This window comes from Culicoides brevitarsis, chromosome 3, assembly GCF_036172545.1.
Source record: "Culicoides brevitarsis isolate CSIRO-B50_1 chromosome 3, AGI_CSIRO_Cbre_v1, whole genome shotgun sequence".
Lineage (NCBI taxonomy): Eukaryota > Metazoa > Arthropoda > Insecta > Diptera > Ceratopogonidae > Culicoides > Culicoides brevitarsis.
The window spans coordinates 9,839,612-9,858,271 of NC_087087.1; the positions used below are offsets into that span (position 1 = coordinate 9,839,612).

Here is an 18,660-nt window from a genome sequence, read left to right on the forward strand (position 1 = left end):
GAAATTTGCTTAATTACGACATTTTCTATTGAAATGTTAAAAAAAATTTTTTTGAAAGTCACGTGACCAAAATTAGTTTTTTTCAAAAATTTTTATTTTGGGAGATTTTGTTGATTTTTCTTTACTTTTAAATTCAAATTTTAAAATAATATAAACTAAAATTAAATAAATGTTAAGAATCAACGTTTAACGTCTAAAAACGTCAAAAAATTATAAACAAAAAATTCAAAAATTTTTTTTTTAAATTCCCCCCCTCGAGAAAATCCTCATGGGACAAAAAATGAAAATATTAAATTTATTCGCCTTAAGGGAAGAAATTTTTTTTTTTTTGATTTGATGCATGCAAAATAGATCAGATCGTGATTTGATTTTTGATTTGATTCTTAGATCATTGATCTAGATTATACAAGCCTGCTTAGCAGTTTTAGTACAGAAATGTTCAAAACCATGGATAACTTCTTTTGTTACGTTAGTTTTTTTTTTAATAGGCAATTTTCTTATTTAGGTACGTTATAAAAAGTCCAATAATTTCATGTTGTAATAAATTGTTTACTTTTCATGCAAAGCTTTTATTTTAAATCTCTACAATATTTTTTTTGCCTCCGAAAAAATTTTTTTTTTATGAGATTCACTTTCTCTTGACATTTTTAAATTTCCTATTTCTGTCAATCCATTTCTTGAACTGCTTCACATAGAGTCTCCGTGCCTCCGTAACTGACTCCGGATCATCTTTGTGTGACGCACGCAAGTCCAAATGATGAGCTCCTTCGGGAATCACAACAACCAGAATGCCCGGTTGATCGTTAAAAATGCCGCCGCCACTCCACGGATCCAAAAGCCCATTCGAAAAAATAATATTGCTTGCTCCAGCTAAATTTCCGCCGCCATAACGAATCTCGCCGGGCGCCATTCTCGAGTAATTTTTCGGCCTAACCTGAAATTTCTTGAAACATTCATCCGAATATTCCTGGAAATTCCACGCTTTTGGCGGAAACATGTCGGTTGTGCCATTTTGACAATTGGACCATGTCATTTCCGTGCAAGATTGGAAATTCCAACCGGCATCTCCCATACTCGAATCGTAAGCGGAAGCAATGTCAAGACATTTAGTTTTTCCCGTGAAATTCGAATAAACGTTCAAAGCGCGATGAAAGGCGTCAAGCAAGAGAGTTCCGTTCAACGTCAAATCTTCCTTCAACTCGTAACAGAATTGACGAACGGGATATGCCGGCAAAGGCGCTAAAAATGAACTTTCGTACGGATAATTGACCATTGCGAGATTTCCCAAAACGTCGTTCAAATAATCGAAAAATTCATCCAACTCCTGTGTCGTGTTCAAAAATTTGCAAAATTTAAATTTCGCGTTAAAATCTTGTTTGGACTTGTCATTTGCCATTTGTTGCTTCATCGTGTCCCAAACTTTGGCGATATTTTTGCTGCAATTCTCGTTGTACGACGTTTTGTAGACACTCGTGAGAATTCTGTTGAAAATATCGCATTCGACCTCGAATTGACGCACGGGAGCCGACGCTGCCAGAGCTCCTGTCACGAGATGCGGATATTTCATGCGAAACCAAGCAGCCAACATTCCGCCATAAGATCCGCCGAATGCGATCACGGGACGTCCTTCGGGATTTATCGCCGCCAACAAATCCGCATAATCAGCCAACGCTTGTTCCGCCGACAAATAACCAAGTTTTTCGGGTCCCGAAAAAGACTCGTTCCCAAAAGGCAGCGATTTGCCGTAATACCGATGCTCGGCGAAAATTAAAGAAGCTTTCATCTTGGGAGCAAGTTCCCACATTAGGCCCGTGTTTTCGGCAAATAACTCGATGTCGCCCTCATTTCCCGTGTAGAAAAATATTGGACCTGAAGATTCGCCGGCAAAAGTGTTGTTCTCCAAATAACTAAAAAATTTTTTTTTTTTGATAAGAATCGAAAGTGAGGCGTAATTTTTGATGATTTACCGGATGTGAAAAGTTTTGTTGTTTACGAAGGAAAAGTGATCCAAAGGCACTTCGAAGGTCTTTGTCGTGTAAGTATAACCTCCGAGAGTCGCTTGACATCCTATGAGAAGGAAAATTATGGAAATAAACAATTTTATCTCCATTTTTTCCGGCTTTTTTATTGCAGTCGATGCACACAAAGAAAAAACAACAACAACAATTGAACAGATGATTTGACGTAAGGAGCCGTCAAATGGGGTGATTTTGAAAAATTTGTAAACAAATTTTTTTTTTTCATAAAATTTAATTTTTTATGAACTTTTTTAAAATTTTTTAAATTTTTATACAAGAAAAAATTAAAAATTATATTGTTTTTACAAAAAATTTAATTTTTTATATATCAATAACAATAAAAATTTGATATTTTTTTCTTTTTCCTAAATTTAATTTTTCTTCAAAGATTTAAATCTCTTAAAAAATTATTAAAATTTCACAAAATTTTCAATTTCATTTTTTATAAAAAAAAAATATAGAATTTATTTTTATAAAATTTTAATTTTTAATTTATAAAATAACAAAAATAAAGAATATTTCGTATTTTTTTTAAGTTTTCAAAAATAAATAAAATTTTGGATAAAATTTAATTAAAAAAAATTATTTTAAAAAATTAAAAAAAAAAATCATAATTAAAAATTTGGAGCTTTTGACAAGTAAAAATAAAAAAAAATTGTCAAGAATATTAATTAAATAAAATTTTAGAAAGATTTGAATAATTTAAATTAAATTAAAAATAAATAAAAATAATTTATTTAAATAAAATTTAATTTAAAATTAAAAAATAAAGAATTTTCACAAAAAAACTCACAAAAAATAATAGAAATATAATTTTTTTTTAATTTTTTGAAAGACAATTTTTTAATTTTTCAAAAACAAATAAATTTTTGGATAAAATTTAATTCATAAAAAATTCAAAAAAAAATAAAAATATTTTTTTTTATATTTAGAAATTAAAAATGGAAATCTTTTTATAAGAAAAATTTAAAAAAAATCATCAAATATTTTAATTAAATATTTAAAGATTTCAACCTTAAAAAAAACTTAAATAAAATTTTAGAAAAAATCTTAAAAATTTAAATAATTAAAATCTAATGATTTTCACAAAAAAAAAAAAATTTTATAAAAATTAAATTTCAGAAAAAATTAAAACATACTCCTTGAAATTTTTTTCAAAAAAAAAAACAGAAGAAAAAAATTTCACAACAAAAAAACTGAATTTCGTGCTCTTTAAACGATAAAATATTCCTTTTAATTCCCATAAAAACCAAAAAAAATTACAAAATTAACTTAAAATTATCCATTTTTCTATCCAAATCTACTCATATTCAAATTCCAATCCGCTTCCTCTAAACTTCTCCTCAATCCATGTATCAAACCGCGCCGACATTTCCTCATCCATGTAATTTTTCCAATCGCCAATTTGTCCTTTTCTTATGAACTTTACCGGCAAATCTTCACTTCCGATAACAGGCTCCAAATTTACTGCCGGATTCTTTTGCATCTTGTCAAATTTCAAATAATCGCACATTGTTTGCATTTGATCGTCAGTCAAAGGCTCGCGATTCAAAAATTTTGCACATTTTTCAATAGTTGCGGGGAAATTTCGCTTCATCTCTTCGTATTTCAGGAATAAAATGTTCGGCTTGTGACGCATATTCCAGAATGCCAACATGTGTAAACTAACGTCGCCCATGGGAACGTTGTCGGACAAAAAGAGCTCACAGAATTCGTTGAAAGTGCTTTGGAGATCGTGAACGAGCTGGCAGTAGTAATAGTATGACACACAGAGGTCTTTTGGGTTGCGGGACGTGTAAATTATCTGAAAAGAAAAATTTGAAAAAAAGATTCAAGTAAAATTTCAATGTAAATTTTTCAAGTATTAATTTAGAAAAAAAAATATTTTTTATCCCAGAAGGAAATTCAAAATTTTATCAATTATTTTTCTAAATTTTTGCAATATCAAAATTTTGTAGCTTAAAAGCTAATTTTCAAATTTGACCCAAAGCACATTTTCAAATAATTGACTAAATAAAAAAAATTATTTTCTTACAGAAAAAAAGTTTCAAATCAACTTTTGATAGATTTTAAAACTAAAATTTAATAAATATTCATTCTAAAGTTGATTTCCATCAAAATCTTCTTGATTTTTGAAGAAATAAAAAAATTTTTTCGGTCATGAAATTTTTCAAGTCAAGATCTAACAAACTTTTGATGGATTTCAAAGCTAAAATTTAATAAATATTAATTCTAGCACAGCGTTACTGACATACACACACACAGACGACAAGTCGAATTTAATACCGCATTTTTTCTTCGAAATGCGGTAAAAATCAAATTTCAATAATAAAATGAGTTATTTTTCTAAATTTTTGCAATATTAAAATTTTTAAATTTTACCCAATGCAAATTTTCAAAATTCAAACTATTTAATTTTTTTATTTTTTTTTTTTAAACCAATGCACTTTTTTAATTTTTTAATCTATGCCCCAAGTTTTTTTTTTTCACACTGCATAATTTTAAAGTAATTTACCCCAATCCAAATTTTATAATTCCAGCCTTATGCACATTTAAAAATTTTGCCCCATTGAACATTTTCAAAATTTAATTTTTTGACCCAAAGCACATTATATTTTTTTTTATCTATGGCTCAAAAGTTTAAGTTTTTTTTCATACTTTGAATTTTTACTCTCTGTATATTTTGAACATTTGCCCCTATATGAATTTCGAAATTTCAACTTATTGCAAAAATTTTAACCCAATGCACATTAAAAATTTTATCTGTGAATAATTATTTTAAAAAATTTTTCCAATTCAAATTTTGACTTTTTGACCTAATACACATTGTAAAATTTTGACCCAATGCACATTTTGAAAATTTTATTCAAGTGTTCGATTACCGTAAGGAAAAAAGGCTTTTTTGTAAAAATTTTGAATTTTAATCGAAATTTCGAATTTTTTCAATATTTTTAACAAAATTTTTGAGAATAAATAATTTCAATGAATTTTTGTTATTTTTTTTTTATTATTATTTTTTAAATTTTTTTTTTTTTTTTGATTGGAAAATAATTAATTTTTTTTTCTAAATGATTGCTAAAAAAGTCAAAAAATGAATGAAAAAATACGGTTCTATTGATGTTCCATTAATTATTAGCATTTTTTGAATTTGTAACGGATTTTTTTCCATAAGAATTTATCTACATTACGGTAATAATTGATAATTTTTTGTTAAAAATTGACATTTTTCTCACCTTGGGCTCTACTTGTTGCAACTGCGTCGGCAACAAATGTAACGGCAAATGACTTTTAATGAAACGAGGACTTGCTCTTTTTGCTACTGCATCAACGGAATTCCCCATGGAGCTCCTAAAAACAAAACAAAAAATGATTATTTGTCACACTTTCAGCTGTAAAATCGATTTAACTTGAGCCAGTCGGCGTGATCTTCCCCGAAAATCGCCGACAACTCCAACAAAGGTGTGCGAGCGATCTGAATTTGACGCGCCGAATCGTAATCCAAGTTGTTGCCCAAGAGCCAAACCATTTCCTGTGCCCATGTTGAACCTATGGCGGAGAGAAAAAGACGTTTTTTTTTTATTGAAGAAAGCAATGCTAAAGAAGACGAAACAACAACAACAAGACATTACTAACATACATTTGCGTTTTGTGCGAATAAATGCTTTGAATTTTTCCAAGCAAAAAGATAGAAAGTGGTAAAACGAGTCTAGTTTATGTGTTTGCGCGCGCGAAGAATGACATTGACCTTCCGTTTTTTTTTTTTATTTTTCGCAATTGAAGCTACTTTTTACCTGTTCTCGGATAAGAAACGACCCAGACGTCGTCTTTCCGGATCTCCAGATCGAGAATTGCTTCCGCAATCTCCGCATATTTCGACGGAAGCGTGATATTGCCAGGCTGCACTTGGATGAAGCAGTTTTTCTTCTGGAACATTTTGTCCAGTTTCACGTTGATTTGCTGCTCCAATGGATTGCACTGGACTCGTCTCATGCTCGACAACATTTGTGAAACACGAAAAAAAAATTTTTTTTACGAGAAAAATATTTTTTTGCAAAGACGATGTTGATCCGTTGACTTCTAATGCGAAACTGATCGCTGCAGCAAGAAACGCGCGCGGAGAGAGAGACAAAAATGCAATAGAAAAGTGCACGACACAGCAGCAGCAGCAACAACAACGAAACGAGAGAAAGTAGTAATTAAAGATGTTGATCTTGTGTAAGTAAAATTTTGCGATATTTTGGGAAGTTTTGATAGATTTTCGGTCGATGCACTTCCACAGAGAGAAAATTTGGGCAATAAATTTTCGTTATTTACAGAAATATTTAGGCCAATGCCGAATTAGAATGAATGTTCAATAAATTTCAATTTTTCAGACAAGATGCCTTTAAGCTGAACATTTAGAAGTTAAATTCTTGAATGAAATGGAAAAAAAGTTGGATGTCGTCAACAGGTGCATGAATCACAATTTTACGTCATATGATAAGAAAAATTTAACATGATAACACTGTTTCTAGCCAGTTTTTTGTGCTTATGAGGAAATTAAAGTTATGAACAACAAAAATGTCGTATATCATCAAAGGAAGGGAGTAAATATGGTATGAAGGTGTAGAAAGAAGAAAGCAATCTCCTGAAAGGATTATGAATGCAGTTCAAATTAGAAGTTATGCAAGAGATATAACGTTAAGAAATGGGAAGATGTCTCAAGGAAATATAAGGTTCAAAGGTTTTTTATTTGTTTGAACTTAAAAAGCAAAACTTATTAAGTCACTTAAGTTTGATTTAAGACAAGTTTATTGACTTAATTTACTAAACTTTAAAAAAAAATTTAAAAAAGTCCAAATTAAGTTGACTTTTCACTAACAAATTAAAAGTAAAAGTCCGTTAAGCTAATTTTAAGTAAAAATTTAAGTAAACTAAGTCAAAATTAAAACTTTTTTTTCCAAAAATCATAAATTTTTTCAAATTTCGAACAATTTTTCATAAAAAAAAAAAAATTCTTGTAAAAATTAAGATTTTAATTTTAACTAACGCCGCTCCAAATGAAAATCAAAAATAAAGTCCAAAATTTTTGAAAATAAAATGGGGGGAGGCAAAGAAAAAAAAAATTGAAAACTTATTTTCATACAAAATGACAAAATTTTAGCAATTTTTGATCGTTGATCATCATTTTTATTGTTTTTAAATAGTCTTCTTTGAAACTTCCAAATTAAAAATTGATTTAAGATCATTTTAAGTTAAAAATTGAAAAATTAATATTTCATAAAAAATAACTGTCAAAAAAATTTAAATCAAAAAAATTTTATGAAAAGCTTTTTAGTTTAAGAAAATCCAAATTAAATTACTTTTCAATAACAACAAAAATAAAAAAATAATTGAAATTTTTTATAAATTTTTTTGAAAATGTCTTGATTATTATTGAAACGATTAAATTTTTATTTTTTTTTTTATTTTGCCCCATTGCATAAAAAATAAAAATGGGGCATCGGAAAAATTTTTAATTTTAATTTTAACTTATTTGGCTTATTAACTTATACTTAAATAAAAAAAAATAAGCTTAATCGGCTTTTACTTTTAACTTTTAAGTCAAAAGTCAATTCAATTTGGAAGTTATTTACTTAGACTAAAGCTTTTAGATTTTTTTTTTGACTTAAACTATTTTCGATTCTGGAAATAATTAGAAAAAAAAATTGACTTAAAAAGTTATAGAAAATTTTTGAGGAAAAAATTAAGAACTAATTGAAAAATCTTGCGAATTTACAGATTTTAAAAAATTTTGTTCAATATAGGTATTGTCAGTATTTTTCTTCAACAATAATTTATTTTTTATTTATTTTTTGAAGTCTTTAAAATATTATCACTGAAAAAAAATTTAAACAAAAAAACATTATGAAGAAAAATTAAAATATTACAAAATTTTTAAAAAGCTGATAAATCGCAACAATTTTTAAGGAAAATTTTTTCCTTTCATGGAAGATGACATAATTGAAATTTTATTGATAGAAATTCAATCAAAGAACGAAAATTTAAAAATATTTCTTAAAATTGCGTTATAATTTTAAAAATTTTAATATATAGGAAAAAAATTCTCTTTAATTTTTTTCAATTTACAATAAAAAAAAACTATCACATGACGTATAACTCAAAGTTGAATAAAAAGCCGAAGCTAATTTTCTCAAAAAAGCATTTAAAATATAAAAAAAATAAGAAAATATTGCAATTATAATAAAAAATATTTACAATAATCGGTGATTCTTCAATTAACTCTTAATTTTTTTTCAACATTATTATTGTTTAAAATGAAGTTGATTTTCGAATTCATCTAAGAAAATATAAATATTTCTTACTAATTTTCAATAATTAATTTTGTGACCTTTAATTTTTTTTACAAGGTTTGAATCAAATTTTCTTCATGAAAGGTATATACAATTTTTTTAGAATAATTTTTTTTTATTTTTCCGAAGCTTGATACTTGTAAAGATGTTGTAACTCAAAAACTTCATTCAATGTCATCCTTCAACGTAATTCTATTTAATTCCTTAAATTTTGATTTATTTTTAACTTTGACTTTAACTTTAAAGTTACTTCGTTAGTTCATTTATTGCCATGACAACCCCACAAAGTGAAAAGGCAACTACTATATCTTCATGTAAATTTTTATCTCTTCTATAGTTAAAAATTAATAAAATTGAATAACTATTTTTATAGGAATTTCAGGCTCATATGCTTTCCTTTGTGATTTTTTACAGTTTCTTTGTAGATCAAATTTAATATGGACTTCTTCTTTTTCTGAGGAATTTGATTTTTCATTACTTCAATTACGACTCAATCTAATATTTCCGCATAACATAACAGTATTAATTATTGTGGTTCATTTTGTGATGATTTAACGACTCATTAGGTCAGGAATGCTCATACAATTATATTTGGTCAGTCAAAATTTCTTTATAAATAAATTTAAATTTATCACAGTTTGTTTCATATTGCATCGACATTTCGTTATAAGTCTTATTTTTGGTAAGATAAAATAAATTTTTAATTTTTTAATTAAATTTAATTTATTTTAATTTTTTAAATATTTTGTAATTTTTAATTTTTTTTATTAGATTTTTAATTTAATTAAAACAATAATTTTAAATAAAATTATTTTTAAAATTTTTAAAATTAAATTATTTTTTTTAATTTTTAATTTTTTAATTTAATTTAATTTTTAATAATTTTTAATTTAATTTAATTTTTTTTTTTTAATTAAATTAAATTAATTAATTAAAATTTCGAAAAAATTTCTTACCTTATTTTTAAATTCACTTTTAAAATTCTTTTTTTTTTAAATAATAATTCATGAAAAAATTCCATGAACCGTTCAATAACTTATAGATTTTTTATTGTCGTTCGTTTCATAAGAATTGACCATCTGAGCTTTAAATAAAATATACTTGTAAAAAAATCCTTTTGTTCGACTTTCACGTGTCATGTTCTATTTTATTCCTCTTTTTCTCACATTAAATCACAAAAAGCACGTTTTTCACTCCAAATCACCCATAAATTAGGCATTAAAATCAATAACCCATTTTCTTCCGAAAAAAAAAATTTTCCCTAATTTCATGCGAAATATAAATCACCGCCGATCAGAACAATTAAACACCTTGTCCCGGCAAAAAATCTCCTTTTTAACGGTTTGTTGTTTTAAAGAAAAAAAAATAAATCACTTGAATGATTTTTTTTTCGCCGCGTCTTTCAAAACAAACACAAGTCTCTCTGCCGCGAGATGATTTTCCTCCGATAAATATTTGTTTAAATCGTAAAAGCAGTCGTTAAATTGCCTTTTTCGAGTGGATTGTCTGCAAATATTTGATGTTTAATGAGAGTGCCTGTCATAATTACCTGGAATTTAATTAAAAATCACACACATTGCAACTATTTTCATTAATTTCGCATCAACTGACCACTAAATAATTACGTGTGACGTCATCATTTTGATCCGTGAACGACAAAAACGCCCATTTTGCGTGCGGAGTTGTTACGTGGGTAGCTTAGAAAAATTTACTTCGTCACTGTTAAGAGCTTTTGCAGCTAAATTTACTCCAGTTTATGATTTTCCATTCATTTTCCGTACATCCGAGTGTTTCGTATGTGGCAACGAGCGACGAACGATATAAATACAAAGGAAATGTACGAAAAAAGGCCAGTTGTTCGAAGGCATTCAACAAGTTAACTTCAGCTCGTGAGAAAATCAGTTTGCGCAAAAAAAGAATTAAACGAGTGTGAACGTGGAAGCCAAAATATAAAATAAAAATTTTCTTCTAACGAAGATTAAGAAACTGCATTAATCCACTTTAAAGTGCATTTTGCGAAGAAATATTTTAACGAACGAAGGAACAAAGTGTCAAGAGTGATGCATCTCCAACTAAAAACGTTTTTGTGGATTATGTGCTTAATTTTTTGCTACATTCACGTTACTCGAGGTAAGTAAATTTATGGCATTTTACGACGTTACAAATGAAAATTTATCTCAGCATCGGTAATTGCGCTTCAAAGTGCCCACAAGTTCTCGGTACATGACCATTTGGGGATTGCCATTCAAGAAAACTTCCGTTTGTTTGCTGCAACCCTCACTAAAAATAAAAATTTATTTTAAAAAAATTAAAAATTAATTTTAGAGCGATACAAAAAATCGAAAATTTTGAATTTCATCATTTAAAGAGTAAAAAGTTAATAGATTTTTTTAAAAAATTTAACAAAAAATAAAAATTAAAAATTATTAAACAAAAAAAAAAAAAAAAAAATTAATAAATAAAAAAAAATAAAAATTAATAAATATAAAAATAAATAAATAAATAAAATAAAATTTCTATCAAAATTAAAAAATTTTACATTTTGAAATTTTTTATGAAAAATAAATTAAATTTTTTAATAATTTTATTTTTTTTCTTCTTTACAAAATTAATTATTTTTGTTTCATTTTGAAAATTGATAAAAAAAATATTAGCAAAAAATTTATTTATTTAAAAAATATTATTAAAAAATATTTTTTTATTTTAATAAATCCAATCAAATTACTTCAATAAAAATTTTAGTAATTTTTAGAAGTCATTTTTTAATGTTAAAGTAAAGTTAAAATAAAAAAAATTAAAAAATCAGAAAATTAAATTAAAAAATTAATTAATTAAATAATTATCAAAATTAAATACAATATTTTTATAAAATTTAAATTTATTTTTTTCATGAAAAAAATTTTCATTTAAAAAAATAATATTTTTTAATTTTTGTCTTAAAAGTTTTTTTTTTCATTTTTTTTTAATTTGAAAGTAATATTTAATTAAGAAATATTAATATTTTTATTAAAAAAAATATTTTAAAATATTAAATTAAAAAAAACGTTTTTATCGTTAATTTTTAAACAAAGTTTTGATATAATTTAAGAAAAATTAGTATTTTTCTTTAAAAATTTTTAATAAATAAATTATTTTTAAAAACAAATTTTTAAAAATTTTAATAAAAATGACAATTTTTAATATTTTGTTAAAAATCTCTCAAAAAATGATAATTTTGCACTAAATATTCAATTTTTCTATGAAAAAATTCAAAAGAAAAATTTTCATGAAAAAATTCAAAACACTTTCGACAATTGTATCACCTTTAAAAAACACTTACTTGTACTTATAAATGGTAATTGTCGACAATCGTCCCGCAATTCTCTTAATTCTGTTCAAATCCATAGACTTGCCTTTCTTAAATTCCGTCGCTTTGACACGTTTCAGCAATTTCATAGCATCCAAGAACGGCATAAATTGTTGCGTAACTGTGAAAAATGTCGTGCCAATGAGTCCGTTGGGATCTTTGTCGGTACTCGCGATTGTCCATTGCAGCGAATCAATGATGCCGCAAACCATTGGACCCAAATCCAAGGCATTATGCCAAAAATTATTTTGCAAATTGAGCTCTTCGTGAAATTCAAAGACCTCGAGTTCGTCATTTTCGAACATTTTGCACCAAGAAACGCGATCGCGTTTAGCTGCGGCGTCGTAAGTGACGATTATATGACGACAAAGGTCATAAGAGGCAACCACTTCGTCCACACTGAAGTCTTTGGATTGTTTAAAATATTCCTTGAGTCTGGAATTGACAATTTTATAGGCTTTTTGGAAGTCGGGAGATGCTTCAAAGGCTCTTTGCTCTGCGGATTTCATGTATTTAAAGGGATTTTCCTACAAAAAATTAAAAAAAAAATATTTTTGTTAATTTTTTTACATTTTTAATGAAAAAATGAGACTTACTGCCACGTAATATCCATTAATATCGCGATTTTTCGTATTATGCTCAGCGTAGAACACTTGGCCAGTAATTGTCGCAGCAACATCTCCCGAAGTATGGATCTGAATAATTTTTTTCCGTGCATTTAAAGATGTTTTTCGTAATTTTTATGCAAAAAATAATTAAAACTCACCCAAAACGGCACTTCGTTTCGCTTCCATCGCATTTTATCCTTCATAAAATTAACTCGAGGCTTGATATAAATTTCTTTCATGACATCGACTTGACTCTGCTTCAGCTGCTCCAACGAGCCAATGAGTCCCAAACTGTTCAAATTCACATTTTGTTGCGGCAAAGCCTGAAAATCCAAAGAAAAATCATAAAAAATTAAAAAATTGTAAAATTCAAACCCACTTTTGCCAATATTTTATATGCCTCCCTCGCGCGTTCCTGATCCGGCACCAAAGACGTCGTCAATTCCCACGAACGCTCGACGACACAGCCGAAGGGCGCTGCAAATATTTGCGCGAAACAATAAATGGCGCGAACAAACAATCAATTAAAGTGATTCGAACCTGGTTTGGGCATCGAGGATACGTTGAAAAGTGTATCGACACCGAAGAAATTGACAAAATTGGCATTTGCTTCGAGCAGCAGCAGCGGCAACAGTAAAATCACGGACTTGAACATGATGAAAGGGAATTTTGTGACAAAATGACGGCAAGTGATGAGGTGTTTCTGTATTTAAAAGAAAATTTTTAATGGGAAAAAAGTGTTTTTTGCCAGTTAATGAATGGCTTTTAGAATTTTTTTCTTTAATGTAAAAGGCGTTTGCGGGGAAATTTTGGTTTTTAATGGTTTTTATGGGTCTTTTCTTTTAATCAAGAAATTTAAAATTTTTAATTAATTAATTTTAAAATAATTTAATTTGTTCAAAAATTAAAATATAAAAAATATATTTTTTATTTAAGAAAAATATTTTTTTATATTTAATTAATTTTAAATAGTCTTAAAAAAATTATTTTAATTAAAAAAATATTTTTAATAAATTTTTAGGTGCTTTGATATTTGAAAATATTTCAAGAATAAAGCCTCAAAAGCATTTTTTTTTTTTTAATTTTTAATTATTATTTTAATAATAATTATTTTATTAATTAATTATTTTTAATAATAATTATTTTATTTTTTAAAAATTCATTTATATAAAAAATAATTTTTCAATAAATTTAATAATTTAAAACAAAATTATTTTTTTAAATAAAAATATAAATAATTACAAAAAAAAACTCAAATTAAAAATAAAATTTTTAAATAAATTAAATTTAAAAAAAAAATAATTTTAACAAAATTTTAATAAAAATACAAAAAAATGTAAAATTTTTTTAAATGCATATTTTTTCTGCATATTATTCCAATGATTCAATGGAAAATTCAAAAGAAATTTTTTTTAGGTGAATATAATTAATATTTAAATATTTAATTTAAATTTAATATTTTTAATATTTTTATTTTTCAATTAGAAAACTGCAAAAAATGTAAAAAAATATTTCCATTTTTAATTTAATTTTATTTTTCCCTCTAAATTTATTAGTCTTATGGAAAAAAAAATTTCAAAAACTTTTTTTAAAAAAATATATCGATTAAAAAATTGTTATATTAAATAAAAATATTTTTTTATATGATATTCATTTATTTTTTTTATTTTTTAATTAAAAAAAATTAAAATAAAAAACTAAAATTAAATTTAATTTTTTAAAAAAAAATTAATTCAAAATATAAAAAATTAAAGGAATTCCCGAATTATTATCGAATAAATATTTATAAAAAAAAAATAAAATAAAATAAAATAAAAAAATGGAAAAAAATATTCAATAAATATTTATTAAAAAAAATATCAAAAATTAATAAAATACGCCCAAGTCATTAACTCAACCTCAAAACAAAAAGCCTTTTAAACGTTAAAAAATTCCATTTATCGTCTTGTTTTCATGTGAGACGAAAACATCTTGCATTAATCATGCGTTACGCAGAAAGGTCTTTGAAGCAAGACTTCCATTAATAGACTTTTAATGGAAAATGCAAATGATGGATTAAATCATCCCTAATTGAAATTGACTTTTATAGTCCCTTCAGTCTTTTTTTCACAAAACCGACGTCATTTATTGAAAAGACTCGATGATTGAACGACCCAAAAACATTTTTACCTTTTAAACGAATTTTCAGTCAATTTTGGGATAAAAGACGATGTTCGATAAATAAATTGTCTAAACCACACTCTCCGTGCAAAAATAAAACTTTTTCAATCAATTTTTTTGCAGCATGATGGCCAATTTAGTGTGAGTAATGAGAATTTTCTCATCATTATTCCAACTAATCAAATGCATATTTGCTTTGGGCCTTTAGCTCTTCGGTAAACAAAATTTCGGTAGTTGTTCGCGATGACGTTGGTTTTATTCGACATGCAAGAAAAACGTGGCGTAGATGATAAGAAATCAAATAATTGACCGAACGAAAGCAAACAATTTAATTTGGTGGCATGCGATTGAATCGAGATTTTTTTTTATGCATCAGAAATAAAATTTCAACACGCAAACGAGTGATAGCCGAAAGGATTGAAAAATGTTGCACCTGCTTTTTTTTCATGGGAAAATAAGAATTCTCAACTATGTGAAAAATTTCCATTTTTTTTTGTTGTTCAAGTGAACAAAGTGAAAATTATATTATGTGTCGCTTTTTATTCAAAACTCGCTCGCAGATCAAGTGCACGGGTGATAAAACAGTCGCTTCACATGTTATTGTTTCATTTATTTTTCATAGAGTTAAGTGTTTGAAAACAACGTAATGTCGTAATGGATAACGCGGAGAAAAAAGAGAACGGGAAATATTTGCCAGGAATTTTTATGTTGATTTATTGTAGAATATGTGTGGCAAAGGAGATGATTTAAAGAGGTGCGAATGGCATTTTTTTAACGTCATATCGAAGTTTTTGTAATAAAATGAGAAATTTTTGAATAAAAATCTTTAAAAAAAATAAAATTCATTTAAGAGTTTCTTCAATTTTTTATAAAATTATTTTTAGAATCTAAAATGCATATATTTTAGTGAAAAAAAAAATTTTTTTTTATTTTCTTGTAAAAAATAATTATTATTTTTTATCAGTTTTCAGAGGTCTCAAAATTAATTTTTAAACAGAAAAATAACGAAAATTTTCTCTAAAAAAATTAATAATAAAAAAATTAAAAAAAAAATAAATAAATAAGAAAAAAATGTTTGAATTAACAAGTAGGCGAATTTCAAATTTTAGCGGTAATTTTTACCGATTAACCGATTTATCAATTTTTCTGATATTTAAACTAATTTTTTATAAAATAAATGTTAACTTAAAGCTTCTCTTCTGTTATTTTAAATATTTAACTTAAAAATGTTGTGGAAAAATTTTGAACAGTATAAATTATCTGAAATTTAAGAAAATTTTCTTTTTGGTCAATTATTTCAAGAAAATTATTAAAATTTTCTTTAAATTAAGTTCAAAAGTCAATATTTTCTTTCTATTTTAATTCTTAGCATGAAAAATTATGAAAAAAAATAAACTTTGGACCTATTAATTAGATTTTTGAAAACTATAAAAATCTATGAATTTATAAATATAAAGTTCATAAAAATTTTCCCTCTTTTAGCAAAATTATAGATTGCAAAATTTTTTTAGATTTCAAAATAAATAAATCATCAAAATTGATGCTTATATTTAATTTTTAAAAAAAAAAAACTTTTTATTAAATTAATAATCAAAATATATTTAAATATAAAGTTAATAAAAAAATCTTATTAATTTAGTTTGAAAATCAAAAATTTAAATTTTTTAAAATTTAAAAAATAAAGTTTTGAAATACTATTTTCATTAAAATTTTGTTTTTTTTTTCGAATAATATTGATTAATTTTTTTATTTTAGTAAATTTGCTTATATAATAAATTTAGAGGAAAGAAAAAAAATTAAAAAAAAATAAAAATTTGAAAAAAAAATTTAAATTTTTGAATATTTTTGAAAATTTATGAAATTTTCAAAAAAAATTTTAAAGAAAATTTATTAAGAAAAGAAAAAGCGGTCATTAAATTTTAATTTAAAAAAAGAAAATGAACTTTTAAAATTGGAATTTTTTTTAAAATTAAAATGTTAAACTTTATTAAAAATTTAATTTCAAAAGAAAATTTAAAAATTTTCTTGGTTTTTTTAAAATTTTAGTCAAAAATATTTAATTTTAATTTAATTATATTTTTTTCAAAATTTTACAAAAATATTTTATTTTTATAATAATTTTGATTATTAATTTAATTAACAATTAAAATATAATTTTATGAAAAATTAGTAATAAATTTACTAAAATACAAAAAAAAAAATTTTAGATACTCGAGTAATTTAAAAAAAAAAATAATTTCCTTCCTTCTAATGGTCAAAAAATCTAAAAAATCGAAATCATTTTTAATTTTTGTATCGGCCTAATAAATTTATGAATGGATAAAAACAAAATAAAATACTATTTATATAACCAAAAGCTATTTTTCCATCAAAAACAGATATTTGACCTAAGTTTCAGTTCAAAACAAATAAAAAACTTCTTAACTAAACCACGCGTCAGGAAAAAACGTAAAACTTCTGAACTTCATGAAACCCCAAAGACCGGCAAATATTTGTTTGATCTCCTTCCCTATCGCATATCATTAAATCATTATTGTTCTTGTTTTTTTTACGTTACACGCGTCGCTGTCGCTGTCCTCGTCATTTCACGTAATATATCGTCTCAATATCATCGCGCGAATCATTGACATGTTTTATCATGTAGTACTTCTACTTTCTACATGAAAAAAATGAAACAATATTATTATTAGAGCACAAATCATCATGAAACGTGCAATAAATAATCGAGAATTTTTATCGTTTTGAATTTTTTCATTTAATGCGCTGAGCTGATAAGGATTGATACGACGAAAAAAACATGTTTAATAATTTCATGAAGTTGTTGAGCAAATAAGAAGTGATGTTATTGAATGTTTTATGATGAAAGCTTGTTTAAAAAAAAAATAAATAAATTTTTTCCTGAAATAATTTTAAACTAATTATGATAAATTTCCTTTTCTTTCATCTTTTTTTCTTTCTTTTTATGAAATTTCTCAATAAAGCATCGTGTCTCAGTTACGGACACTCATGCTGGGGGGCACATGGCAAACGTAGCGGAGCACCAACGGAGAAGCTAATTGAACAAATTCCCGATGAAACGGCAAACAATAGATGGGAAATTATTAAAATATTGCAGGATAAGGTAAAAACTTTTAATTTTCTATTTTTCCATTTTTTTAAACAAAAAAATTTTTTTTAGAATAATTTTCCTGCTCGCAAAAACTACAGAAAAGCCCTCAACCTCTACAGACTTGGCAAAATCGAGGAAACTCCGTACGATCAAATTTTCGCTGGCGACGATCCAAAATCCGCTGAAGATGCAGAAAATGAAAATAATGAAATTCTGGCAAATTCCCTTTACGAGAACGACGGAAAGGCACAAAGACAGCGAAAATATTTCAAAGCGATGGAAACTTAAGGAAAATGCAGAATTTTGTGATTAAAAATAGAGTTTAGTAACTTGTTACTTTAAATGTTCGCATCACTCAAACCAAACACTTGTGAATAATGCTGAGAAATTTGGGCTGGATTTGTCAGTATTATTAATTAACGAAAAATGTAGCAAAAAGGGATTTAGTAGAAGCTTTCTGGATGTTCAATAATTATAATTATTTAGGGCTGGACTGAAAATAATTAATAGAAAAAATAAACAATTAATAAGTGTAAAAATGGGATATAATGGGCTTGTAAATAACATTTAAAATATAGTTGATTAAACAGTTATTATTTGAAAGGACTTAAAAAATGTGTTTTAATTCTTTTGTGAAATAATTTTTAAAATTTTAGAAAATGTTTTGGATTTTATCCTGGATTTTAAAGTCTTTTAAAAAAGTAAAATTTTTTAATAGAATTAATTAAAATTTTGCATATTTTTTTTATATATTTTATAAATTAAGAATACAAAATCTTTTAAAAAATTAAAAATAAATCAAATTTTAATTTAAAGTTTTACTGTACAAAATTTAATATTTTTAGTTTAAAATTTAAAAAAATAAAAATATTTAATTTTATTTTTTTTATTAAAATATGATATTTTTTTAAAATTTGTTATTTATTTTTAATGAAATCAAAAATTTTTTAATTAAAATAATTAATTTAATTAATAATTAAAAAAATATATAACTAGTAATTATTTAATATTTTTAATTAAATTTTTAAATATAAATTTATTATTATTTAGGCACCTAATTATATTTTTCTTTATTTTAATGATTTTT

At 25.1% G+C, this 18,660-nt stretch overlaps 4 protein-coding genes across 4 annotated transcripts; 1 reads left to right on the forward strand and 3 right to left on the reverse strand.

Moving 5' to 3' along the window:
• Positions 1-502: 502 nt before the first annotated feature.
• Positions 503-2,168, reverse strand: LOC134833121 (lysosomal Pro-X carboxypeptidase). Its single transcript, XM_063847341.1, has 2 exons — positions 1,968-2,168; positions 503-1,907 (listed from the first exon to the last, which is right to left on the reverse strand). Exons 1-2 carry the CDS (start codon positions 2,108-2,110, stop codon positions 629-631), a joined length of 1,422 nt encoding a protein of 473 aa, XP_063703411.1. The 5' UTR covers positions 2,111-2,168; the 3' UTR covers positions 503-628.
• A 1,150-nt stretch (positions 2,169-3,318) lies between these two features.
• On the reverse strand, positions 3,319-6,008 carry LOC134835174 (luciferin sulfotransferase-like). Its single transcript, XM_063850045.1, has 4 exons — positions 5,810-6,008; positions 5,426-5,564; positions 5,252-5,366; positions 3,319-3,822 (listed from the first exon to the last, which is right to left on the reverse strand). Exons 1-4 carry the CDS (start codon positions 6,006-6,008, stop codon positions 3,319-3,321), a joined length of 957 nt encoding a protein of 318 aa, XP_063706115.1.
• A 4,211-nt stretch (positions 6,009-10,219) lies between these two features.
• On the forward strand, positions 10,220-18,121 carry LOC134834527 (uncharacterized). The gene is made up of 3 exons (XM_063849244.1): positions 10,220-10,480; positions 17,446-17,585; positions 17,643-18,121. The coding sequence occupies exons 1-3, from the start codon at positions 10,411-10,413 to the stop codon at positions 17,859-17,861; spliced, it is 429 nt and encodes a 142-aa protein (XP_063705314.1). The 5' UTR covers positions 10,220-10,410; the 3' UTR covers positions 17,862-18,121.
• Positions 10,353-12,970, reverse strand: LOC134834526 (uncharacterized). Its single transcript, XM_063849243.1, has 6 exons — positions 12,845-12,970; positions 12,684-12,781; positions 12,463-12,627; positions 12,293-12,391; positions 11,670-12,223; positions 10,353-10,630 (listed from the first exon to the last, which is right to left on the reverse strand). The coding sequence occupies exons 1-6, from the start codon at positions 12,957-12,959 to the stop codon at positions 10,528-10,530; spliced, it is 1,134 nt and encodes a 377-aa protein (XP_063705313.1). The 5' UTR covers positions 12,960-12,970; the 3' UTR covers positions 10,353-10,527.
• Positions 18,122-18,660: the final 539 nt, after the last annotated feature.